The sequence below is a fragment of the Maylandia zebra genome, linkage group LG13 (genome assembly GCF_041146795.1).
Source record: "Maylandia zebra isolate NMK-2024a linkage group LG13, Mzebra_GT3a, whole genome shotgun sequence".
Lineage (NCBI taxonomy): Eukaryota > Metazoa > Chordata > Actinopteri > Cichliformes > Cichlidae > Maylandia > Maylandia zebra.
Genome location: NC_135179.1, coordinates 18,019,367 through 18,045,855, shown reverse-complemented (window position 1 = coordinate 18,045,855; position 26,489 = coordinate 18,019,367). Strand labels below are relative to the sequence as shown.

General features: G+C 41.5%; 1 protein-coding gene and 1 long non-coding RNA gene across 8 annotated transcripts in view; one reads left to right on the top strand and one right to left on the bottom strand.

The window, feature by feature from the left end:
• The window catches only part of marchf8 (membrane-associated ring finger (C3HC4) 8), a 93,080-nt gene that overhangs the window by 52,041 nt on the left and 14,550 nt on the right, over positions 1 to 26,489 (top strand). For 5 of the 7 annotated variants that reach the window (XM_023153433.3, XM_076891677.1, XM_076891676.1 and 2 more), the window contains exons 3-5: positions 14,931 to 14,981; positions 23,774 to 23,853; positions 24,245 to 25,174. In XM_023153433.3, coding sequence (XP_023009201.1) covers positions 14,931 to 14,981; positions 23,774 to 23,853; positions 24,245 to 25,174 — 1,061 coding nt within the window. Of the gene's footprint in view, positions 1 to 2,740; positions 3,383 to 14,930; positions 14,982 to 23,773; positions 23,854 to 24,244; positions 25,175 to 26,489 lie in introns of those variants that run through there. The other 2 variants (XM_076891678.1, XM_004551744.6) reach the window with 2 other exon arrangements.
• On the bottom strand, positions 10,727 to 15,035 carry LOC143421794 (uncharacterized). The gene is made up of 4 exons (XR_013101372.1): positions 14,905 to 15,035; positions 12,702 to 12,794; positions 11,093 to 11,144; positions 10,727 to 10,936 (listed from the first exon to the last, which is right to left on the bottom strand). It is a non-coding gene; the product is annotated as an uncharacterized LOC143421794 (long non-coding RNA).

Sequence of the window (26,489 nt, the reverse complement as noted above, 5' to 3'; positions counted from 1 at the left end):
CGACATTGTGATAATGTGCTGTAAATTTGATGCATCGTCTTTACCTTTAGAAACTGTGCCCTGCTGAATGGATTCAGGAGTTCATTATACAAACCTCCTCACTTGGGGAAATCCAATTTCGTAGTGTTCGTTTAGAGACTGCGGTGGTTTGTGCTTGCTCCTGTTTTGCTGGTTTGTACTTTTTATTCTGCTTTGATGTACTCGAGAGAATGTGGCATGATCAAATCTCACTTTCAGTGGAAAACTTAAAAGATTTGGTAAAGTGGGAATGCTCATTTGATATACGCGTTTAAACCACATCACATAGTTTTCCTCATTATTTTGACTATAGTTGCATTATTTTGTACAATTTTTGGCCTCGTGGTATTTCACAAGAAAATGATCTAATAGGTGCCACATGATGTGGAATCATTATTTATTGTAAACCTGAGGGATACGGAGTATTTGTCTTTTTGTCTCGGAAATCTGTGTCAGCAGACCTCAAGAAAACATCAGCAGTTATAGAGGAAGTTAAACTTAGTAAGTACTGCTTACAGATTTAAGTAAAAGTCCTACTTTCAGAAGAATAATAGATGTTAATAATATACTGAAAATCACTTCTCAGAAAGTTTACCTTTCAGAATATCTAGCAATACTACATAGTAATTTATTTACTGTTTATTTAGTCTTTTATTATTGACTAGAGCCTGACTAATTTATCGGTGGGCTGTTATTAGATAAATTATATTATATGTATATGTATTGGCATTTATAATGAAAGATAAATGAAAATTTAAACAGTAAAGAAGAGATAGAAGAAACACCCTTCACCTATGTTATCAATGTTGTTGCATATTTTGTCCACCAGAGGGTGCTGTTGGTAACACTAGTTTTTTGTTTTTTGAATGCCACAGAGGGCATAAACAAGTAAACAAATAACTAAGGAATACATAGAAAATTATATTTTATTACTAATTGTATTTTATTTCTTGTTTAATATTCAAATCTCAGAGTGTTCAAAAACGTCTTAACCTGCTAATCCCTGTAGAGGATTAAGAAGTGTAATTATTCTAATGTCTAATATCTAAAATTAATATTAATGACGGTAGAAGCAAATTATTAAAGTTCAGGTAAACTGATCTATTCTTGAGTAAATTTATTTTCCACTCAAAGTGTGATGCATGGCTGCGATGTGGCTGTTGTTGTTCAGTTGTTAAAATCTCTGTTGCGTTGACTGGGCAAAGTTCATGAGTGGGACCAGCAACTCTGCTCTAAGACTATTGCGACGCCAAAGCTGTTTAAGCAGTGTTACTCAAATAAGGTAAAGTGCCGCTTAGCTTGTTATGCAATCCAAAGGACCTGGCCTTTCTTTACATAGTACAATAAGTCTAGTGCGTCATCCGTGGTGACTGAGAAAAGGACCTTTCTTATAGCTTTGTGCAGCGCTAACTGAACCTTATATTAATGTATTAAAAACTATTACATGGGCAAAATTTTCATTTTTTTATTTTTATTTAAAAAACTGTTTAATTATTAAAGTGGGATTCAGCAGGTGGCGGAACCCTAAGACTGGTTGAAGTGGCTCATCAATGTTTAAAGAACAGAAGTGAAACCAAAAGGCTTTAAAGACGACATTTAAGTTTCAAGTTTCCAGAAAACAGAAAACTGGAAACTTTCAAGCACCAGTGATGAATACACCCGTAAGATCATTTTTTGAATGTTATTCTTTCCTCCATTTAGACTATAATTGGTTTGATGTTCGAAGCGTGTAGTGCTGGAAAACCAGAACTACACTCAAATGCATTAAACCTAAAGTAACGAGCCTGTTTTGAAAATGTGAGGAATGGAAAGTACAGACATTTGTGTTAAAACGTTACATATACCTGAAAATTCTAAGTACAGTAATGAAGTATTTGTACTTTGTTACAACACAGTTTTAGAATAATAAATGAGTTGAACGATAGAGCTCAACAAAAGCTATAAGACAAGTCAAATAATACATTATCTACATGTCTCTGTACACAGCAGATAACTTATAACGCAGCTTTAAAATCATTCATTCTCATTAAGTGGGCTCTGAGGTTGTTGAGCCTGCAAGGTACAAGTCCAGAAAAGGTCGATTTAGCAACACTTTAATCAATATTGATCCCCTGAGGGAAGGTGAGACTGTTAAGGCAGGTTAAGTTAATGTTATATGAAGCAGGGATTTATACTCCAGAGTGACCCACAGTCAAATTTTATGGGCCCTGTGGGACTTTTTGCTGTACATGCAGGATGTGATCTGCTGGTGGCAGACACGGGATGTTTGCATGCTTCAATTGCTTGCACCCCCCAACACCACCACAACCACCAGTTCTGTTGTCAGTCGTGGCTGTATTTAAGGTTTAATAGGTGTGTTTATTATTATGTTTCATCCCCTTTGTCCTAGTATTTATTTGGGTGATTCTGCTATACTGTAGCTTTGTCCTTGAATGTAGCTGTGAGGATGTGTGTAATAAATTACCCTCTGTCATTTCTGCTCCACCTTGCATCCCTTGCTGCCAGCCGGGGATTGGTGGAGAGACGGCAGTAAGGCCCTCTCGGATTGGTGGACAGTGACAGTGGCTTAAAACAGGTTTGGTGGCTAACTCTTTGTCTTAAAACAGTAATGGACTGAGAAGGAGGAGGCTCTGTATGTGTGTGTGTGTGTGTGTGTGTTTGTTGGTGTAGGACAAGCTTAAGTAGGGTTAGAGGGAGGTGCTTTTAGGTTAAGCTCAGTGTACCGAGCAGAGGGAGTCTATTTAAAGGGCACCACCCTCCCTCTCTTGAATGATTGAACAACATTTGCCCCTCCCCCCGTTGCTCATCAAGATCAGCTGGAGGAAGTGGCTCAGCCAATGGGATTACAGTATCAGATTGACTCTGTGTGTGTGTTTGTGTGTGTGGGAGAGGGCGAGCAAGCCTGGACAAGCCAGCAGCAGCAGCAGCAGCGTCGGTAGCAGCTCAGCCTCTGTGTTTGTATATGCATGTGTGTGCTTGTGTGTGTGTCTGTTTAAAGAAATGTAGGGCAGCCACTTATTCTCCCTCCCTCTGACGTCTCTCTCTCTATCTTTTCCTGTGTCTGTCTTTGTTTCTGCACTCTGCTGAGGTAGCTCCAGTCGCCACGGCGACGGCTGACATTGTTACTTCCGCATTGGCTCGGCTGTCTCTCCTTCTCGGTGTCTCTCTCTCTCGGTCTCAGCTCACCTCAGGGATTTATAGAGGGGGCATGCAACCTCCCTGAACGGTCATTGTCAGTGTGAGAGGGTGAGTGTGTGTGCGCGCGTGTGTGTGTGTGTGGGTGGATGAGCTTATGTGTGTGTGACTAAGGGTGAGGTGACTCCAGGATCCAGACATGAATTCCTGTTGGAAGATGAAGATTCAGGTACAGATTCTTCCTCTTGGTGATGTTGCTGCCGTGTGTATTTGTGTTGCTTTTGTTTGTGAGTTGTACTGATGTCATTGTTGTTCTTGTTTATTTACACTGCTGCTGCTCCCGCTCGGGGACGAATGCAGATAGATCCTGTCAGAAACGTTGCTTTCATCGTGTGTACGTCTATACAGTAAATGATCCTGTATGAGGCTTCATTCAGAGAAAAGATCGTGATAATAAACAGGAAGTGAGGCTCACTGTGGTCTCCATATCACTGCTTGCTATGCTGAGGCCTTCTTTCCACTGCAGTCGCCGAGTGATGAAAGAGTTGCCAGGAATGTGTCTCTTTACGTGCATGCGTATGTGTCAGAGAAAGGAATGAAGACTAAAATGAACAGAGACAGCCATCTATCACTGTGATGGTGGTTGTTATGGCTGTGTGTGTGTGAGAGAGTACATTACATTTGTTTTGCCCTCCTTTTGTGTCTTTTGTTTACTTTGTTCTCTCTCGCTGAGGGATCCTGTTTGCACGTTTGTATTCGGTGCATGTACCCACATGCATCTTTTTGTTTTGGGTTTTTTTTTGTCTTTATAGGGGAGCCTCCGCCATCTCCTCTGCGTGAACGGTTGACCCACATTCTCTTGTACCGGTGACCTTTTGTTCAGGATGAGTAGGGGTGCGCAGACATACTGTATATAACTTCCCTCAAACTGTTTTCAGTTTGAGTGCTGTCATCGTGTTTGATAACAGGCGGCCAAAGTACAGGACACTGTAAACTAAGCCCTGTCTTTGGTCATGTGCTCTGTCATTTAACTGTAAGTGCAAAAAATAGCCTGTGCTGTTGTGAGTGTTTGCTAATAGTTAAACACAGTTGCTCCAGATAAACGCACAAGGTCTCAGCGGCAGAGAAGTCTGACATCTAAATATGTATTTTCCCTGTTAGTCAGTGGCTTGGCATATCACATCATCGACTGATGCACCAAATCGCAAAGCTTTGTGTCAAATCGCCAGCTGGTAACGGGGGTGATGGGGAGATTAGTGCAGTCACATGTCATGGCAGGGCTTAAAACCTGCTCTAGAGGGGAGATGAAGGGAGAAATCAGGAAGAGGAGCCAAGAAGGTGATGAGGCCGAGAAAGGAGAGGATAGTGATGCACAGGCTGCAGGAGTTTCAGGGTACCTTCCCAGTGCTCTTTTGACAATTTATTTTGCGAAGTATTTTGCACCAGGACCTGTGTTTGCTGCTTTCTTTTCCACTTCTGCTTCTTGTTTCCCCTTAAAAAAGTCTCCTTTTTGAAAACCCACAAGTGCGGTTTTAATATTCGGCAGAACTGAGAGCTGCGCGTTTATGCCATTGTTACTCTTCACGCTACATACTAAAAGATTTTCCCAAAAAAAAGGGGGGTGCTAAAGCTTCTCTGAGCAGCTGCTAAATGCTGCCAGCTATAAAGAAAAGACGTGTTTGAACTTCATGTTGGCCTCTCTTTCCGGTTTTTGGTTGTTGTTTGTTGTTTTTTTTTAAACTGAGTGCCAGTAATAGAGTCTGCGAGTTCCCTTTTGAAACTGAAAGTTCACTGATGTGATGACTCACGGTCAGCATTTCTCTCCTTCCTCTCCTGCTTGTCTCTGTGAGCCTGCCAGTGTAATGATTTTATCACAAGGGGACCAAGGGTTCAAACACTAATAATGCAGCTAGTTAGGAGGCACTCCGCTGAACTAATTATCTGTAGCTTGACTTTTTCACGCAAGTTATAAATAATGACTTGTGTCATGTAGGAGAGTGCACGCCCAAGTGCAGCTAATGAGGAAATGTGGCTTTCATGTAGAGTGACAAAAATATTTCACCGTATCTTTGGACCTTTTGATGCTTTCTCAGAGCAGTCGGGCCCGGGTCATACATCGCTTTCACTTTGTCATGCAGCTACTATAGAACCAACTTGTGGTGCTTCATTGTTGGTGAATTTTATATTGACTATAGAATAGGCCACCGTCCATGCAGTACTGCATTGCATGTGATGGTCACTGTCTCTCATGCTTGGACATATTGATATAATTATGCTTAAGATGAAAGAAGGTGGGGGACAGACAGAACAAAAGAGGCGGAAGAAGGGAAAACCACAAGCTCACGTACGTCTGATGAGAGCTCAGACATAACGCACACAGAGGCGTGAAAGCTGTCGATTAATGCACAGATACAGTCTGTGGAGTGGGGGGTTTGTCTCCTTCTCATGACGTCTCCACAGTGTTTTGTTTTTTTTAAACGCCTACACGAGTGCATAGAGACACACACTGATGCTGAGCAACGACACTTTAGGGCTGCCATTTGATTAATCATTTCCTCCTCTCTACAGAAAAGACTGCAGCATCCAATTTAAGGATAGATCTTGGAGAAAGCTGCACCTAAAAATCTGTAATTTGTTCAATTTGCCACCTATTTTTCTAAAGTGCATGACCTCCTTTGTATATCATGCCTCTTTCCCCCTCCTGGACACAGTTATTGTAGGTTTGCTGGAACTTCTGTGGTCAGCCGAGCTCTCCATTAATGGTTGGTACTGCGCATAGTTGTGTTCGCTCATCTGGTTCTGCTCTCCTGCACAGCTGCCCCCTCAGAGTCAGCCTGTATTTCCCTTTTAAGTGGCCACTGGACTCTGACAGGACAGGAAACCATATGAAAGCCAGCTTCCTCCCTCGATGGCACTCTTTCTTGTGGATACTTGATATTGTGATGACGTGTGACTACAATCTCAACAACAGAGGAGCGAATGAGAGCGGTGTTTACTCGGATATCCCTTTATCTCCAGTCTGTCCTGTGCGCACACTTGTGCGCCCCAGCTGCACTTCCAGGCTACGAGTGTCTTGATAATGGAATCTTTGACATTGATGGCATTTGATTTATGTGATTTTTATGTGATCTCGTTTTATTATTTGCGTTCGGAAAGAAGATCTTGTGCCTTTTTGTCTGCAGCTTGTGCGTTCAAAAACAAAAGAAGAAAGCACCACCATGATTCAACTAAAAACTGTGTGTGTGCTCATGTGTGTACATGCGTGTGCGCGTGTGTGCATTTGTGCCTTTAGTCTGCAAAACTTTACTTCCTCAGAAGTCACTTTCATAACCTATTTTTTAAACCTTAGTCTTCATTGAAGGAGGAACCTACGATGCAGATGTTCATGTGATTGAATCCTGTTTTGCTTAAAACCAGAACACAAAAAATGCTACAAGTAGTACAAAAAATATATAAAAATAACATATAATATTACTGTCACTCATGTTGATGTTTAACTTTATTGTGTCGGGGTTTTGTTTGTGTGTGTGCACACTCAAATGCACACTCAAAGTAGGAATGAAAGGAGGTAGAGCGGCTGTATCCCAAAGTGCTGTCGTGCTAATATGTAATATTATCATTATGTCAATAATTGTATTTTAAAAGATAATTATAATCAGCAATGGGATATCACATTGTTAAAGGCAAAGTGAAAACTGTAACAAGAACAGCAAACAAACCTGAAAGTCCATGAAAGTGTCATGGAAGCACAACTTTCCATGATAAAAATTTAAGATTCGGAATTCTAGTGCAGTAAATGTGTAAAATTAGGGTTTTTTCTGCAGATGAAATATAAAGTGCTGTTTTCAGTTCTGGGTGATCAGAGTACATGTGTGGGTGTACGCTGCAGGAGCTTTAACAGCCTGGTCATGTTTTCAGCCTTCTCTGCAAGTATGCAACGTACAGAAGACTTAAATGTGAAAATTGAATAGTAACACATTTTGTGTGAATTGTGTGGGTAATGTAAGTGTGCATGCACACAGCTTTTATTTAATTTCGTCTGTTTATGCTAATTCTTTTTTTGCCTTCTTAAATCCATAACACCCACCAGGGTTTATCTGCTAAAACACAAACAAATACACCATTTCAGATTTTGACCCTTGAGATTAAAGACTTTAAGGATTATTTACAGTATTGAACTGGTCAAATAATGTGGTTGTAGGAAGGCAACATTGTAATGGATTGGATTCTGAATGGAGTATGTTCTGCCATGTGTTGAATTACTTTAAAGGAATTTATAATTCATGCACCTTTTTGTACTAATGGAACTCTCTGAAGGCTGTAGAGTGCTGATGGAGAAGTATAAAAAAGGTCACTGTGTCTTTGTGGAATTAACGAAAGTGTTTGATAGGAGAGCCAAGAGAGGAACCGTGTCACTTTATGAGGAAGTCTGGAGTGGATGTGTGTGAGGGCTGTGCAGGAGAAGTGACAGGTGGAAGGGTCTGAGGGAGGGGTGGGATTACATCAGAGCCGCTTCCTGTTTGGAGTGATGGTGGACAAGTTGACAGATGAGGTCAGCCAGGACTCTCTGTGGATTATGATGTTTGCAGATGACGTTGTGATCTATAGTGAGAGTAGGGAGCAGGTGGAAGAGAGTCTGGAGAGAAGAGGAACGAAAGTCGGTAGAAGCAAGACAGAAAACAGGTGCATGAATGAGAGGGAGACAGGTGTAACAGTGAGTAGAGGTAGTGAAAGCAGATGAGTTTAAATACCTGGGGTCAGCCATCCAAAGCAGCGGACAGGTGAAGAAGAAAGTGCAGTCAGGGTGGAGTGGGTCGAAATGAGTGTCAGGGGTTATTTGTGACAGAAGCATCCCAGCAAGGGTGAGAGGGAAGGTCTACAAGATTAGCAGTAGTCCTATTACCAGTGAGACCTGTTATGATGTAGCATGGAGACAATGGTACTAACAAAAAGACAAATTGGGATTTAGCTTTTGGAGACAGACTCAAATGGGCTTTAAAGTAACTGCAGTTTGGGGCAAATCAATAGGTTTCCAGTTGGTTGTAGGTATTGTTTGTTTGCTGCAGAGGGGGGAACACACAGCATGCACAGGGAAAAGTCAAAGCTATGACTTGCAGCGCTGTGGTTGTTTAAGCTTTCAGAGGCGTAGCTGAGTTGTGGGTCATTCAGCTGTGGTGATTAACGAATGATACATCTTCTATTGAATCGAAGAGTTCAGCAGCCTGCAGAGGTCGTGTAGAGTTGTAATGAATTTACAGAGAATGAACGAGAGAGGAAGAAAAAAAACGCCACACATGCACACACACACGTACATCTGTCCATTAATTTTGCTGATTTAATTCCTTCGACAGTCACCTTATTACCACTGTCTGATAGCAATCATTCATTTGCCTCCTCTGCTTCTTACTTTTTATGTCTTTTCCTCCTCCTCCCCCCTCATCTTGTTACAATGTCAGCAATTTGTAGCAGGAGATGATAAAGAGGTACTACAACTCTTTATTGTTACGTTGGCAAAAAGAAAGCTGCTTTATTTGCACAGGGCAGAGAGAGCTAACCCTTCTTTGTTTGAGATGTTTTGTATTTACAAGTCATTTTTGAACAAAGGTGGGGTTTTTTTGACTGGGCCCATTTCTCAAGGTGACTATTAAAATGCCCCACATCCATTTTTACTCTTCCCAATTATCCTTCAACTGACACCCTAATGAAGGTGTTTATTCCCCCCTCCCTGAAAACCCCCCATTGTGATTCTGTTGTTGAACCTGATTATTTGTCATTATAGTCGTCTTTGTTGTTCTGTTTTTGTCTCTAAGGAAGTTGAAAGCGTTGAAAGCTGGAAATGATTAAACTATTCCAGGCAGGAGATGTTGCTGGTAATGATGATGAACGGTTTATTTTGCTCTGATAATAGAAGTTGAATGACTTACTGTGAGTAAGCAACACCAGTGTTTCCTTTTTCTGAAGAAAGACGTAAAATAAATTCTAGTGCCTTTGCCAAACGTGAGCCGTCATTACTATCGTGCTTTCCATGGATCAGAGATGCAGCATGTCCAGGCATGTCCTCTGTGAACCGTTGAAAGAATCTTAAGTGGGTGAAGTCAAACGTTTGAGAGGGCAACAACAAATAATACACACAGACTGAGAAGAGTGAATTGTACTTTCACATTGATTTGCAGTGAAAAAGTGTTAAAAATCATCCTAAATAAAAGAAGCAGCATTTTTTCAGCACTTAAAAAAGTACCTTCTTTTATTTATTTATTTTCGAAGTATTTTAAAATGTGCAAAAGTGTGGGATGGCAAACTTGACAAGCAGCTCTCACTGGTGACCTCGTGTGTTAAACCCTGCTTCATGTCGATACTGAGACTGATGCAGCTGCTGGTTCAGGCAAAGAGCAGATGGTGCTTTAAACAGTCCTGCTGACTGTAAGTCTCAGGTTAGTATTCTGAGAAGCTGTTGACCTCAAACACAAGACCTATCTTTATTCTGGTGCGACAATGGCGAGAAATGATGCGGAAAGCGGACGGAAGCAGCTGTTAGCAAGATTAACTTCTCTAAAACAGCATTTCAGTAGAAAATCAGACATTTACTGGAGGGCTGTTTGGACAGTTTTGCTCTTACCACTATCCGTCCTCCAACAGCACACGATTCAAAGCTTTTTACATTTATTCCATCCACATTTAATTACTCTCTGGTTGTGCATCAGTAATGAAAGTTTGGGTTAAACAAGACATTAAAAGGCATCATCTTGAATTTGGAAAAACTGGGATAGATGCTTGAAAATGAGTTAGCTGCAGGCTCTCAAAAACGGACTTTTGTAAAAACTGGCTGCAAGTTGTTGCTGATGTTTCTAATCGACAATTTGGTTCATTTCTAGGTTTTAAGTATAGATCGCAATTTCAGTTTCAAAACCTGTAATGTGATTAACGAGGCTAAATGTTTCATATTACGTTTGTTTGCCCTACTAAAAAATAGAGGTATATAATGATGATCTAAACAAATTGTTGATGAGTGATTTTTTTTTTTTTTTTTTTTTATTGGTGGAAAACTGAACAAAGAAACAATCTTTGACAAGTTCAAATGGCTTCTGGTGATGAAAGGAACTTGGAGAGAGTCTGGGATAAAAATTCACAAGTCTTATCATCTTGAGATTCTTCCATAAAAGTGAGCTGAGCCCTTCTCTCTGTGGGCTAAGAACAGACCCTTGAAAAACACAGTGATCCCCCCGAATATGACCTCTCCTCCTCTGTACTCTCTTAAGCTTCTTCTATTACAAGCCAGAGTCTTCAGAGTCCAGTATGAAAGTTGTGTTATCAAAGACTGGAGCTGCTAACAGACCCACAGAGGAGGTGGAGAAGGACAGGCACAGTGGACTGTGAAACCTGAGCTCTCCTTTATCAGAATTATGCATGAGCTTAGAGAAGCAGACCCTTTATAGTCTACAGACGTGGCAGTGAAGGTGACTCGCAGACCTTGTACTGTAGGAAAGACAGTTAGGCAGTGCGGGGTTTTAACTGTAACCTGTGCTTAAACGAGACGACAAATGAAGATGTATTTCCCGTCTCTTCTTTTGTCATCTGTATTCAGCTTGTCTGCTCTAATCACTGCTGTCTATAAAAGCCAGGAGTCCATTTGTGGCCTTGTTATTTCCAGAACCCCTCAGTCTGGGGATGTGCTCTTGTTATCGCTTTCTCCTGCTTTTTTTTAACCAAGAAGGAAGGATTAAGGGCAAGGATCATCAATTTGTTCTTTTAGTCTGCTGTTCCCTTTATCCCTCGCTGTCATCTCCTGGAAGGAAAAAATGAATTTTTATGCTCCTCGACTATTTGACAATTGATTTGCTGAACAAATTGCGCCCATTGAGAGCTGTATTTGCCATTTTGTGCCATTGTGTTGAATGCACTGAAGAAGTAATGACATGGAAATGGGGAGGAACTGCTTCACCTTAATCCACTAGCACAGCAAGAGACCATCTTGGTTCTTCATGCATTTAGATCTGCAAAAGTACATTTTTGTAATTAGATGTTTTTTCATTTTTCACCATGTTTTCATGTAATCGCTGCACTTTTTGTTGTGTGTCAAGTGCTTCAAGTTATGTGGCAATATAAAACAGGAAGTGCATCATACTGGAGGAGTTCCCATTTAAACTTGAGATAAAAGCATTTTGAGATTGGAGATAATCACCGCAACTTTGACGCTTGAGTCAACAAACAATGACACGAGATGTCAACGCTGCCTCCTCTTCAGTTGCGTTCACTGCTGCTGCAGCACTTTGCTCCACAAAAGACCACAAGACAGTAGGACAATACTTTAAAGGTCAGGAATTTTTACACCTGCATATGAGTGCATTGTCCAAACTCTACTAGTTAAGAGATTTTAATCACATAGTTTTAGCTAAGAAACGATATCCAAGTTGCCACATAAACATGGAAAATACGGGAGAAGGAAAGGAAGGTCTGCGTTAGGTGGTGGGTGTGTTGCAAGTATCCTTCGTGTTTTATCTTATGTTTACATGAACGGAAATATAAGGAGGCGGGGAGATGCAGCAAGTGATTGAGACTCGGGACATACAACGGTCCTCAGTCACTATGGCAACTAGTCACAGCTAGGACACGTCAAGCACTTAAGTAATTAGAAACTGTAACATATTGTAGAGTCTGTTAGTGGTGCGGTGTGGGTGTAGGCTTGTTTTGGCAAAAAATGGTGGAGATAACACTTCGGCTGCTGATACTTATTAGCAAAATAAAAGTTCCCAGTGTTTATATCTCCAAAAACAAATACTGCTTTTCTGTGTGTAGGAAAATGGGAAGGCACTCCCAAAAGGCCCTGGGGCCTAAATACACTCAAAAATACACCATGTTCTTTAACCTCCTAAGACCCGAACTCTTCCACAGCATGCATTTTTAATTTCTCTTTGATATTTGGGCTGATTGGGGCCCGATGAATGTAAAAACAAATAATTTTTTACCTTATTTTTGTTTTTAAGAAAAATGAGAGCTACATATGAAGACATTCGTTTAAAATGTTGATAGAACAGTAGCAGTATAATGTCCTCGTAAGTGGATATCAGGCCCATGTAGAGCAAAATTGAGTATTTTAGTCTAAATAACCCAAAATGTGATGTCCACATATGTGGACGCCAGGTCCTATGAGGTTAAATTAGTGGGAGAAAAATCCACCAAATGAATAGTAAAAATTACATTTTAGGTGTAGCGCTTTTCTCTTGTCACTCTAATTTTAAGGGTCCCCTGACTGATGCTACCTTGCTGTTTAATGCCTTAAACAGCAAGAAAGTGGTTGTTGTAAATTATTTGATGTGATTACTTTCTGGCTTTTTTTTTCTTTGGATCTCCCTCTCTCTCAAAGAAAATCCTCCAAACTTAACTTTTGTTCTTAAAACAAACTCTTAAAGAATTGAACAAGAGTGCTACTGAGAAGAAAATCGACTTGAAACAAGTAGAAATTTTTTCACTTAAGCAAACATAAGCACAAAACATACTTGGTAAGAAGGTGAATAAAGCAGTATTAAATGTCAGGGATGATTGGTACTCACAGGAGAGTGAGTGGATTGTCAGCTAACCGCAGATATGGTGGTTTGATTCATGTTGTCTCCACATGCCGAAGTGTCTTTGAGCGAATCCGAATCCTATAAATAGATTAATGAGAAAAGCTCTCTGAAGTCATCTGTAAAGCAACACATTTTAAAATGTGTTCTATAAGTGCAGGAGAGTTAAGAGTTAACAGTTTATCTAATTAACTCATTGACACATTACATTTTGGTCACGTTGCACTAATCACCACTGGGGATCGGCTTGTTTAAGGGTCTCTGAGCGCACAATGTGTGGTCTACAGCGTGCAGGAAGAGGAGGCAGAATTCAGTGGGGGCTAATATAGCCAATTTTTACGCCTCAACAGTTTAATCGGGCCGTACTTTCATGTCTTCATAAATTTGAAAAACTCTCCCCACAGAGCTGGTTTCTCTTTGCAAAGATTTGTTTGTGTCCAACTCATACACAGCCCTGTCAGACCTGGTGTGAACTTGGATGTTATGTAACTATGATTGATTACTCATTAAGGAACCATGCCCAGCCTTAATAACAGCACTGAATGCAGCACAGCGCCCCAGCGGCTGTTTGTCTCGGTCTCTGATGCAAGCCGAGAACACTTAGTGCGACTCGAGGATCATTATAAAACTTGACTATGCTGAACGCTGGAAATATTTGCCTGTTTTTGCTCGCTGGGTAATGATACAAATATTGTGACTGAATTTGATTTGGAGTTTGGATGGGTGCGTTATACAATCGGCTTGTCCTCCTTTTGTCTTGTGCCAGAGAAACTAGATTTACCAACTTAAAATGCCAAACAGCACATGCTTGCAGGCCCTTGAGATACTAAGAAATGTAGTGCATTACACTGAGAAGGACCAAGAATCGGGCCTATTTGAGCCTTCCGTATTTGAGTTTTTTCATTTATTTTATCATACATTTGGGGGGGGGTTATTTTCAAGACGCCCTAGCAGCAGCATGCCTGTAGAAACGGTAGTGTTGTTCTGTTGGTCTGCTGCGTTCACCCAGATTGAACAACAGTCATGTTACAGAGCTTTTTGAAAATTTTCTTTATGTAGTCATCTGAAAAAACAAGTACACCCCATGATTCAGTGGCCTGTGCAACCACCTTTACCAATAATAATAATAACAATAATCTTCTGGCTTCTGGCTCACTGTTCTGTTCCATGTTGGTTCAGCTCCTTAAGATTTGCAGGTACAGCTCTCTCTCTTTAGAGCTCTCTTAAGGTCCCACCACAATATTTTAATGAGGTTGAGATCTGGACTTACTGGATCTGTGCAGCACTGCTTCTTTTATTTTTCAGTCGTGCTGTAGTAGATTTTCTGCTGCTTTCCTGTTTGACCCAAGTTTAGCTGCCGGACAGATGGCCTCACATTTGACTCTAGAATAGTTTGGTTGATAGAGAAGTTCATGGTGACCCGGGGGCCTTCCAGTCCCCAGGTCACATTCAACATGTTGCTATGATGTCTTTGGTCATGGTGCTGTGCATTACGCCTAAATATTTCTACTTTTTGGTTTTGGTTTTTGTCCAAAGGACATTGTTCCAGAAATCTTGTGGTTTGTTCAGGTGCAGTTTTGCAAACCTACACCATGCTGCTATGTTCTTTTTAGAGAGAAGAGGCTTTAAACATGCAAAACCTTCCAAACAAGTTATACTTTGATTTTTTTTCTTATTGTACTGTCATGAACATAACATTTAACATTTTGCTCTTTGGGATTTTTGCGATTTCTCTTAATGCTGTGTAGTCTGACAATTGGGAGAATTTGCTGGAATGTTCACTAGGAAACTTCTGAACTTCTGCACTTTTGGAGGAATTCAGAACTGATTATCACATGCAGTTAGTTAGCAGCACCTAGCTGCTACATACCCTCTTAATTCCTATGGAAGCAGTAATGATGGACTTAGCATTTCAGCCCTATGTATCCTTTGAAAACTTTTTAGTTAACAATATTCGGATACCTTCAGGTTTTATGCTGAACGACGTGCTTAGTACAAATTGTCAAAGGTTAGCATACTAAGCTAACCCAGTGAGCAGTGTAAATATTGCTAATGCTAACATTACCATGATAATGCTATCATTTCACATATTTCTGTCAGGCAGCTTTTCACTTTGTTGTCTGATTTTAGTATGCAGAGTGCATGCATGGACTGGATGGCATTTTTGTGTTTCTGAATGTTTTTCACTTACTGGAGCTGTCGTTCTATCTTTTACAGAATGAAAAGCCTCTGGGTCCTTCAGCAAGCCGGTCCAGCAATATATCAAAGGTGAGCAAAGCACATACAAATGAGAAAAATTTGAATAGAAGATGTACAGCCTGGGTCCATCACAGAGAAAAGGGAGCACACTTGTAGACAAGAAGATGACAGTGAGGTGAGCTGTATTTGAAGGTGGAGATTGACAGAGTAGGTAGACATGCACAGGAGTGTAAGCAGCTGATAGATGACCTGCCTCTTCTCATCACATCGCCATAATCAGAGCCACCTTTCTGATCAACCTCTGAGACTTCTGTCTTTCTACGTTTTCTCTCTTTCCTTTTATGCTTCATGGCTCCCATAGGTAAAGCTACAGCCTGCATTGAAAATGTCTTTTTGTCCCCTCATGAGCCTCTTAGAGGATAAAACCTTTACTTGTGCTAATAGATGTCTGGGTCATTCTGTCACCATGGGAAGGCTCCAGCAATAACATTTGATCCATGAGCTGCTCGCTCTTTAAACATGAGCAAGATGAGAGGTATTGCACCCGAGAGACAAATGCACTGATCGTTTGCAGGATAACGATTATAGTAACAAAAATACAGTTTTTCTAAGGCAGTGTGCCACTCCATGTCTGCAGGGGAACAACTGGCTGACATTTACAAAAATATGCCCATTTGATGGCAAATAAATCTGTCATATGTGCCATACCTTGTAGACATTCAACATATCATGTGTAACTTGATATAAAATATATATTAATGCCACGTTTTTTAGCAGTACAACAGACCATTGATAATCCGTGTAAAGGGAAATGTATTTTTACACCAAGAAGCCAATTTGCACCCTAGCCTTAGTTACAATGACTTCTTGCTCTCTAGTTAAATCCGGGAGGTCCAGACTTTATAGCGCGCTACAGTTGATTGTTATATCAGTGCAGCGGCAGTGAGTACAAAGTCTGTGAACGTTGTACCTAGAGTACGTGCAAACAAAACTTTTTGCAATCCTCAAAGCAAAAACTATAAAGTTATATAATCATATAATAATTTTGATCTGGGTGTTTTCATGTGTGATAAGTTTTTAATCTTCCCATGACTTTTCATAGCTTCTAAGTTACGATACTAAGACTGGCACCACTTTGCCTAGAAACAAGCAGTAAATGGGAAATGCACTTAATTACTCTAGGAGGACAGGGTTACACCACTCTCCTGTCTGCTCTTTAAATATGTCGCTCCAGCCAGCTGTTAGGAAACAACCTGAGTGGTGTTCATCTCATCTTACACTTGAGAAACAGGTTATTTCTTCAATGGAGTGTAATTATTTTATTCAGTGTCTGTGGAGAGAGAGCAGTGTCACTCGCGTTCTACACAAATCTCATTCATAAATGGAGGGGTGGATTTCATCAGGTTGCAGACGCAGTCCATTGTCATTGAATGTCCTATATAGATCCCCATTCCTCTGACAAATGTGTTTGTAATGAAATGATAGACATAAAGTCTGAATAAAGCTCTTAACTTTGACAGATTTAATTAATAATCACCGGTCTGTCTGGCAGCTGGTGTTTCCTACTCGCTCCTAAAGGGAAATGCATTTGACTGGCAGGTATTAAGTTGGTATAAATTGTTCTCTGGATGGAAAAGCCTGCTGGGAGTCTTCAGAGTTGGAGAGCGAGTCAGATTATGACTGTAAAGGTTGCCCGGTTGAGTCGGTGGACCGTTTTGAGAATCGCAGACAAAGAAATGGTGCAATAATCTTTTGACAGAGACTCCAAGTGAGAAGATTTAGCAGTGGATTATTGTAGGTGGGTAATGTGTTTTCACTAAGACGGCATCTCCCTGAGACCACTTTCCCTAGAAGCTGCTTGAAGAGGATGATTTTATGCATATATGCAGTGTATTTACAAGTTTCCACGCTTTGCAGTTATGACAGCATGAGATGAAAGATGTTCATATTTGCAGCAGTGACTCGAATGTTCCTCTTTGCAGAAAAAATATCAAATGTAGGTCAAGTTAATTTATGTTTGTAAAGCTGAATCTTGGTGAAATGTACATCTGATAAGAGTCACCTTATTTACTGCTGAAGGGGTCTTTGTTTTGTTTTGGGGTTTTTTTGGGGGGGTCTTCACTGACACTTGATTGTTTTCATTCATTTGCACATGAGCTCCGGCCACATTCAGAATAAGGACGCCAAAACAAATGTTGAACGGCTTCGCGTGGCATGGATTCAAGCCGAATCGCATCAGCTCCAGTCAGACCAAATCAAAAATGAATGCGCTCGTATTCGATTGTTGACCTACTTAAAAGATTTCTCTCTGTATAAATAACCGCAGCATCGGCCTGAGAGGAATATTTCATAACATCCCCAGCTCGACACAGTCATACAGCCAGAATAATCCGAATGCTACAACATCTAAAGCATTCGTTCATTTTTTTAAAGCACCTGCTCTCGTTTTACACGGATAACCTGGCAGGGATGCGTTTGGCCTTTTTGGCTTTCCCAGTATTTATTTATTTATTTATTTATTGCTGTTTTCTTTAATCGAACAGCTTTTCTGAAGATGACTCAGAAATAAATCTTATTTCTAGCTATCCTGTTGCTCCCCCTGGAATACCTGTCACAAGGAATACACACACCGGGAGAGAGAGATTTATACGATGACAGGAAAACAAGCAGCCAAATATGGCCGGGGGCTCATTTGTTTCATAAAGGTGATATTGCCTCCATCAGTGAACTTGTCATTGAGGGGTGCTGAGCTGTGTGGTCGTGGATATGAAGGTATACGCGTATCCACGACCATAAACTCATCATCTCACTTGTCCCCGGTGCTTGTTTGTTCATTGAGTCCTTTCTTCCATCAAGCCGAGCCTGAGAATCGTGAAAGAAAGGCAGTGTTGAGGGGAGATAATCAACATTTCTTTGTTAAATTTAACCATTATCGGTGATAAACTTGTCTGAAAAAACACGGGCTTTTCTGATGTAGGCTGAGGATTGCCTCCTGATTTGGCGTGAGTTGATTTTTCCACTCAGTGAGGTCAGGAGGCTTAGCTGTAGCCCTTTCTCTCTTTAGCACAGTGCCAGGGTGCTGTGTGATGCCTCCTACACTGTTTGGGAAGGAATTATAGTATTACAGTCCTCATAAAGACAAAAAGCAGCGACTCACAGCTCAGTGGGCTGCCGCTTATAGTCGGCCAAACATCTGGTGGTGCTCTAGAATTCAAGCTGCTGCAGTTTTTGAGTTTTAGGCTCTGCAGCTGCAACATCCAACCTGAATCTGCACCTCTGATCACTAGAAGAGCCTCTCTGTTGGTCTGTTCAGCTTGGCAGACCACAAAGTCAAAACAAGGCACTGAGCCAAGCTACTATTTTGATAAAAATGAGCACATAGTTTTTGTGTTCAATCTGGCACATTACTTATTTCTGAGCGTTTCTGCTGAAGCAGGGCCTGGTCCCTGAAAAATGACTGAATGCTGTAAAATGACACCTGTGGAGGGTGGGCACAAATAATATAAACAGCAATGGAAATGAACTTTATCTGAGAGGCTGTCACAGAAGTGGCTCATGTTGTCTGCTGTTTAGATCTCCTGCTATCATAATTTCTATGATGGTTTAGTCTTCAGCTTTTTTTCTTTCTAGTTAACTGAATCTTGCTTGTTTTTGGTTTGGGTGTTTTTGGCCTGAAAAATAAATATAAATTAATGCAAAGACTGTTTGATGATGATAATTTATATCTGTTAGCTCTCAGGCTACATACAGAGAAGGATTATAGGAACTCAACCAAAACAGAAGCTATGGAAATGCACTTGCATACAGTCCAAAAAACCAACAGCGTGTCGAACGGCAGTGATGGAGGCATGCGTAGGTCGAATGCTCAAAGAGAATTTATCAGCGAGATGGGATATGCTTAAAAAAACATCCATCAAGATTTAAAAAAAAAAAAACGCACCGATGAGAAGGAAAAAAACAACAGAAGTTTTCGTCTGACAGAAAGCCGATGCACAAACATGAAGCTGCATTACTAGTTGATCTACATATTTCCACACACTGTGTAGATGTCACGTTACATGTGCTTCACTGCCACAAACCACGTCAGGAAGCTTTAGTCTGCATGGAAAACCCGGCGCTCTTAGAGTTCCTTGTGCTTCAGAAGCTGGAACAAAAAAATGTTGAGCAGTTTTGTTTAAAAAACATGTTTACGTTGTCATCTAGACATGGCACGGTTGTGAAAACGTTTTGGCAGGTACTTTCACACAGCCACACTAAAGAAGTACACACTAAGGAGCCCAAAGTGCAGGTTTATTAGTCAAAAACATTATTTAGGGAAAATTGGTCTCAAAAGTCATTAGACAGCTGCGTTAGCAGAATTTATCAGTATTAGTTAGCATAATTATTTTGACATTTAGGTCACAATTATGGCTTGAAACAGAAGTATTTGACTTCTTAGTGTCATAAATTAAACTAGCATCGATGTGAGGTCTGCCTGATGGTCTAACGTGGAAACAAGAGTGCGACTGGTTGAGGTTCTTGGTTCAAGCTGTGTATGATGTCCTAGTCAGTCCAGCAAACCTCCATGTCTGCAGCAGGAGTGAGACACCTTCCAGTCCCCTTTGCTTTGGAAAGAACTCCTTCCTGGACACCTTGCCTTTGGAGATGGACACTATTGTTCATCATGACCACTAATAGTGTACCCATAGCCCTCATGGGCCACCATTAGCCAAAGACCAAAGGGCTGGAGAGAAACCTCATCTACAGTTTGAAGTTTTATTTGGCCTCTTCAGCACTGCCAGTGACTGGCATGTGGTATTGAGCAGGCTGGAACTGGCAGAGAGGCCGTGTGCCGAGTACCAGAAGTGAGCCATCCTAAAGGCAAAGCTGCTGAAGGAGGTAGGATTTGCTCTGCAAAGCTTTTGCATTGCTGAGCATCGTCGGACAGGATTAGAGGAAGTCAATTAGATGAGCTACTGAAGCCTCAGAGAAAGAAACAAGGTGGCTTTGGATTAAGAAGGCAGATCCCTGGATAATTGCTACTGGGGTCTGATCAACCGGCACTGGGTTGCCGGGGAGATGGTGTCTGATGTTGACAGTAAACGCCTCATCATCCCAGGTTAGATCACTGAGGATGCTTCTGTTGCTCACTGCAGTAAATCTACTTTCAACTGGTACAGCATTAATACGGCACGAGATGATAACTGTGGTGTGAGTGAGTGGGTAGTTTCTCCTTCATCACAAGTCATTTATAGTAAACAAAGGCAGGGATGGTGATATTCAATTTAAAACGGAGTGTATTCTCTCGTTTTCAGAGCTTGGTGCTGCCACTTTGAAGCCTGTCCAAGACTTGAATAAACTGCACTGATTGCAATTTTTTTGCAAGCTCACATGAGGGCCCATTGAAACAGATGGATAGGCAAGATTTAAGATAGTCTCGAGTGCCAGAAAAATGATTGGCCAATCAAGTCCATCAGCTTTCCTGCTGCCTCCTGCATAACCTGCTGCTACCAAATCACCCTTATTAAAGCTCTAATGAGTTTGTAGCTTCTCAAAAAAATAAAAATAACACCAAATCTGACAGCATTAGATTTTAGGGAGGATTGCTTTGGCGTCATACTTTGGTGATTATTTAGTATGCGTGTGTATGATTAATGTAACTAGGCTACTCATCTCGTGTTTGAGGTTTCTTATATCTGATGGTGGTGGTTGGATACGCAAGCATTTGCGGCACAGCACAAACCCATCAGCGTATTCAGCTTTGTGGGTATCAGCGCACTGCATGTAATGACACATAAGTGTATTGTATATTGCTGGGATATAAATTGCACAGCTGGAGGCCCCACTTTATATTAGCAGCATGACCTTGCAACAGCCACGAAGAAGCGAGTGAGTGAGCCAGAGAAAACTATAGAAGTATAAACTGCGGTCGTTGTAGATGGATTAAAGAAGCTCTTGATTAAAAATAGATTTTATCAAATGTTTGCGCAGGGCTGCATGAGAACGTATCTCAGCTGTAATATTCATCAGTTTTATGATTAACCTCCACGAAGGTTATAAACAAAAGCCGAGGCCGAGTTAATCACCTGCTGGCTGCAGCTTCACGTATAACGCGCAGACCTTTTATAATTGTATCGATCTTCTCATCTGAACCACGGGCAAAAAAGATAATAAACTTATTTTCCAAAATGTCAAACACTTTCGGTAAAGTTCATTTTTGTCCTGGGAAATCAAAGTTTGACAAAACATTTCAAGTTTAACTGGTCTGAACTGCATATTGTGCGTCACAATAAAAAAAACCTCACTCATGATCAAATTGATATGTTAATAATTGTTAAGCTTCAGATTAGACTACCCGTATTTTTTTGGTTACAAACTTTGACACCTCGGGTTAGGTTTGTACAGTTTTAAAGGTCAACAGTGAACTTTTGATTCTTGCCAGCTTCGTTAGGAGTTTCTCAATGGGAGCCAGTGATTCATTGCTCCTGTTAGATTTTAAAGGTTCTACTTGAAAAGGCCCCAATGGCTACGTCTGTGCAGGTTAAGGCTATCGAAGAAGGAAGGAGGCAGAGGTAATGACATGCGAGTAATAAGGTGTTTCAGGGATAAGAGAGAGTGCAACAAATACAAAAGTGAATAATTTATGCGTGGCGTGAGAGTGCGTGGAGGGCGGTGGTGCTTGAGGAGAGAGGTTAAATTAGTGGTTATTATAATAATATGAGTTTTTTTCAGCACTCACAATAAAATAAACAGGTGTTCATTAGGGTGAATGTGAAGTGAGGCTGGATTATATCTAATTAGCACATCAGAGTCAGAGAACCATAACTGAATGGATACGTTTAAGCGCGAATCTGCTTCCTTTCACAGTTTAGAGGTTTCAAAGTGCGACAACTGTCGGTGGTGCCAAAAACCAGTTTTCAGCAGTTATTGAAGTATCATTGCCTCCAGCGTTTTTTGTTATATGTTAAACGGAGGCAGTTATTTACTCATCAAAGCAGGTCCTCACAAGAGAGAGCTGTTAAGAAAGAGCAGCTGTTTAATAGGACTATGGAGTCATGCAGGGTTTTAACGGGAAGTTAATCATTATTACCTCAACTACGTTATTGTCTGAACGCTCAAAGACGCAGTGAGTTATCTATTTGCCGAGTTGCACAGAACGTAACTAATAAAGATCCCTATCTGCTTCATTGGTCAGCCCATATTCGTATTTCCCACGATGCTTCAGGTAAACTCGGCGTTTCTTGAGTTTCATTTGAGTAGCTTTCGGTTTTTGTAGTTTATTGTGGTACTGTCTGCTAAATAATAACGCTTTAATTGTTGTCTCTCATCCACTTCTGTCTTTTCATTTTACATTTATTGGCCAGACTGCTGCCAGAGCACCAAACGGTGACCTTGAACATGAGCTGTTTAAAATAAGAGTCAAATTAAACAAGAAACAGAGGAAATAAAAGATTTAAGTAAATTACATCCCTGAGTAAGCAGTGGAAGAACAGTGACGTGAAACAGGAGGACAGCGTGTTTAAGTGCTTTTGTGTGCAAGTGGGGAAAAAGAAGCGGTGCTGCTCATGCACAGACAGATAAACAGGATGAAAGGGCATGGCTGGAAATTGAATTTTCTATTGATTGGTGTCCGGCCGTGAGCTATAAACTTTCCTTTAGTTAGAAATTAAATCAATAGGTAATTAGTTTCTTGCTGAAATTACCAGGCCCTCCCCCCCATGTCTTTATGTTAGCAACCCAAACACTGTCTGATCTCATTTGTTATGTATCCTGTCTGAACCTGTCAATATGGGAGACTTTAGGGAATATTATCTGTATTTGAGGGAATATACTCAATCCTGTTCTGGTTGAAAGTAGGATGAAAATATCACATTTATGTTGAATGTGAGGTGAAAAAGAGGGTTTCAAAGGCTTCAGTGTGGTCTGATACAACGAAATGATTGAGAGCAGTTCTACTTATTTAAAAGGAGCCACACAGTTTGTGTCTCGTCTCACAGATGAACTCATCTAAGTGAACGTTTTTGGAACACCCAAGTGACGCTACATAATAATAAAATATGATGTAGTAAATAATTTGTGATTCTAAATTGACCCTGGGTGTGAATTATGAATGATTTGTGAATTAGCCAAGCCGGCGACCTGTCCTTGGTGTCCCCCTATGACTCCTGGGAAAGGCTTCAACTCGTCTCATACACCTGAATTGGTTAAGTGCACTAAAATAGTTGAATGATCTACCAGGATGATCATCTGATCAATTAGATTTATTATCCTGTGAGACATAAGAGAATATTTTGCAAGTAAAACCCAAGTTGTCATAAAAAAAAAATCTGAGGAAAAAGTAATCTTCATATGTTTGTAAAATAAATATTGGTGAAAGCCTTGATGATGCTGAAGGTGTTTTCATTCTAACAGCCTTGCACCTGCAGTGCACGTGTTTAAAAATTATTCTCTGTAGAAGCTGAGCATTAATCTGCAGCCTCACGTCCCCCAGCCGTGCCTCGCTCGCCGCCTCGTTCTTCTTAACTCTCGATCGGTCTCATCAGCACTTCTCTCTTCGCAGCCGCCTGTTGATATTATTTTTCTTTTTTTGCAGATTTCACCTTAAACTAGACAGATTAACTGGCAGCATTGTTTTTCCCCTCTCTATCATCTTGTGCATCAGTACACAACATGCTTTCTCTCTTTGTGTAAAGATCACACAAATGTGCTGATGGGCGCTGGCGCTGATAATTCCTCACCACGCGGAGCCACGGCCGCCACCACGGAAAATACAATCGCCTGTTGATTGATGCAGTATTTATTTAACTGTAGGGTTTCATGTTCACGTGCCTGTACTCTCTGTCCTAAACTGCCTTTTGTTCTGCGTGTGCTTTGTTTCTCAGGCTGGAAGCCCGACTTCAGTCAACGCTCCGTGCAGTTTCTCGAGGACGTCAGTTTCCCCGTCTAGCCAGGACATCTGCAGGTACCTTTCAGTCTGAATTCATGCCAAGAAATTATATTTGTCCAGGTTGATATGAACACCTGCGTGCAGTAAATGAACTTTATTTATCAGTCTATCAGTGATGAAGTTGCTTATCAGTGGGTGATGTTGGCTTAACTTTTACCCCTGAGTGGCACAATGTCACTGCTGGGAGCAGCCTTAGTTGCAAGCTGCTGCTAAATGGAGTTAACGGTAACATTAATCATCTGGTGTTTATATATCCTATTTTTCAAACTCCTTTATTTTTAAATGCATGATGTCTCTTCCATTTCTCTTTTTTGTCTTTCCCCCTACCTTTTCCTGTTGTCCTCTACCGCTGTTGTCTGTTGCGTGCTCCTTTTTCACACACAAACACGCACAATCACATCATCAGTCAGGATCAGGACACTCAGAAGCAGACAGCGGTGGTTCTTTTGAGTTCTAAGGGTAAAACTTGTCAGGGTTCAGGAGATGTTTCAGTGACCACCCTCTGCACAGACGTCCTACCTGCTTCCAAACACGCCAAACAGCGAGACTGGCTCTCTCTGCTGCGTCCGTCCTCCGTCAGCATCCGTTCCAACAACTCGCTCAGGTTTTCGGTGTCTCTGAATGACGTCGGCCAGCGTGTGGACAGTCTTTGCCGAGGTCTGCAGTTTATAGATCGCACGTGCTCTGAGGGAGAGTTGGAGCTGAAGCTCGAGCCCGCTCAGCCTCCTGACTTGGATCGAAGGGCTCACAAACTCAACTGCAAGCTGGCTGCAACGCCCACACAACAGATCCCAAATCCTGGCTTCTCAACGCGCGCCCAGCCCCACCTCGTTCCCTCCTTCACCAACAACTACAAGTACATGTTGGGCATAGCGCCCGCCAGTTGTCTCCCAACTGATCACGGTGTCCTCACCGCTCCTCATTCCAACACCCACCACCACCCCCATAACTCCCCAAGCTCCAATTTTCTTCGTCTCCTCCTTCCCTTCTCTCGATCCTCTACATCAGCCAGCCTGCAATGCTCAGACCTGGGCAGCTACGCCTCCCACCTCCACATCAAGTCCTCCAGTGCCCTGCTGGAAGGTAGCGAGTCAGGCTTGCCCTCTGAGGATTTAGTGGGAGATGACGATGTGTTTGAGGAAGACCAGCCCAGTCCTACTTCAAAAGAAACGGGTCAACCAGCATCTCCAAAATTGGTGAGAGTGGCTGCGTCAGTTGGACTTCTAGCTCCAGTGTGCTATATGGAAGGAGACAGCGATCTGGACTGCTGTCCATCCCCTTTGTCAGAGAAAACGGGGCCACTGTCACCTTATTCTCTATCCGGGGACTGCTGCAGGTGGGTGACTGTCTGGACGGCGTAATCCACACCCACCCTTCCTGTGACGTAAAGCCCAGACCACCCCTGTACCGTGACGTGGCAGTGAATCCCAGAGCCCTGTGGAGTAGTGGAGAGCTTCTCATCCCATAGCCTGTATACCCAGAAAATATCTCGTTGTGGTATTTGTAGTCTAAATCCCTGCTCAGAGTCGAGCAGTTACTCAGAAGAACCTGACACGTAGATGCTTTAATTTCCACACACCACAACACTGTCCACCTCCTCCTCAGCTGTTCCAATTCAACCCTTTTGTGTGTGACACAAATGTGCCGTAAAGTAATTTCATACCATCTAATTTCACTTCACTGTTATCTCAATGTTCTGCTGTGTTTTTCATTGTGCTGCCAAGCTGTGTTTTTAAAATATTTTTTCATTTGTTAGATCGATGAGGCAGTAAAGTGTCGTATATAGGCTGCAAAAAAAAAAAAAATCTGATTGATTTTGGCTCATAAGCCTGAGGCTTTGCAGTAGGAATAGAGGGCAATAGGACTATTATGGAATTGATAGAAGGGCAGAGGTTAGCATAGAAAATTTAATAGCACAGAGGAACAGAGTATATGTCTGAGAACTAGTGGAACAGAGAACAATAAATAGCCCGTGTCTGGGTCCACCATCAGTCTTTGTCACATGACCAATTGGATGCCGTCTTACTGCCAGAGCCAGTTCTTATTATAAAGACACATTGTGCGTAACTTTCTTACAGACCAGGTCATGGCTGCGAGGTCTCTGCAGATGAGTAGATCTTGCTGGTTGCCAAGAACGGGAATTTTGAGCCTTAACTCCTGCTGTCGATATGAAGCGTGGCAGCACTTCACTGGATTAATGAGATCTAAAGGATTTTGAATTATATATGACTCTGTTTGTTGTCACTTTGGCTCTGGTGTGTGCATCTACTGCTTTCCAGATTTACATGTCAGCTGTGGGCCGATGGAGAAACACCAGCTTAGAAGTGGCAAAGTGAAGGCCAGAGATCAAAAGGCAGATTATTGGCTTCAAATAGCCTGGATAGTCTGACTGCACACACACACACGCACACACGCGCACACACAAACACGTTATTCCAGTTCTCTGTCAGGTGGCTTAAAACGTGAGCGCAGCTCTAATGCTGACCTCACCTATGAAAAGTATGTGTGGGAGGTTGTTTGTTTCACAGGTGACTAGTTGGTTAATTATTATCAAACTCCTTTATTGTCAGCAGTTCAGAGAGTAGTGGCTGAAAGTCAGCTGTGTGAAGGGAGTTGCTTCACTTCCTCATTAGAAATGTCACCAAGCAGAT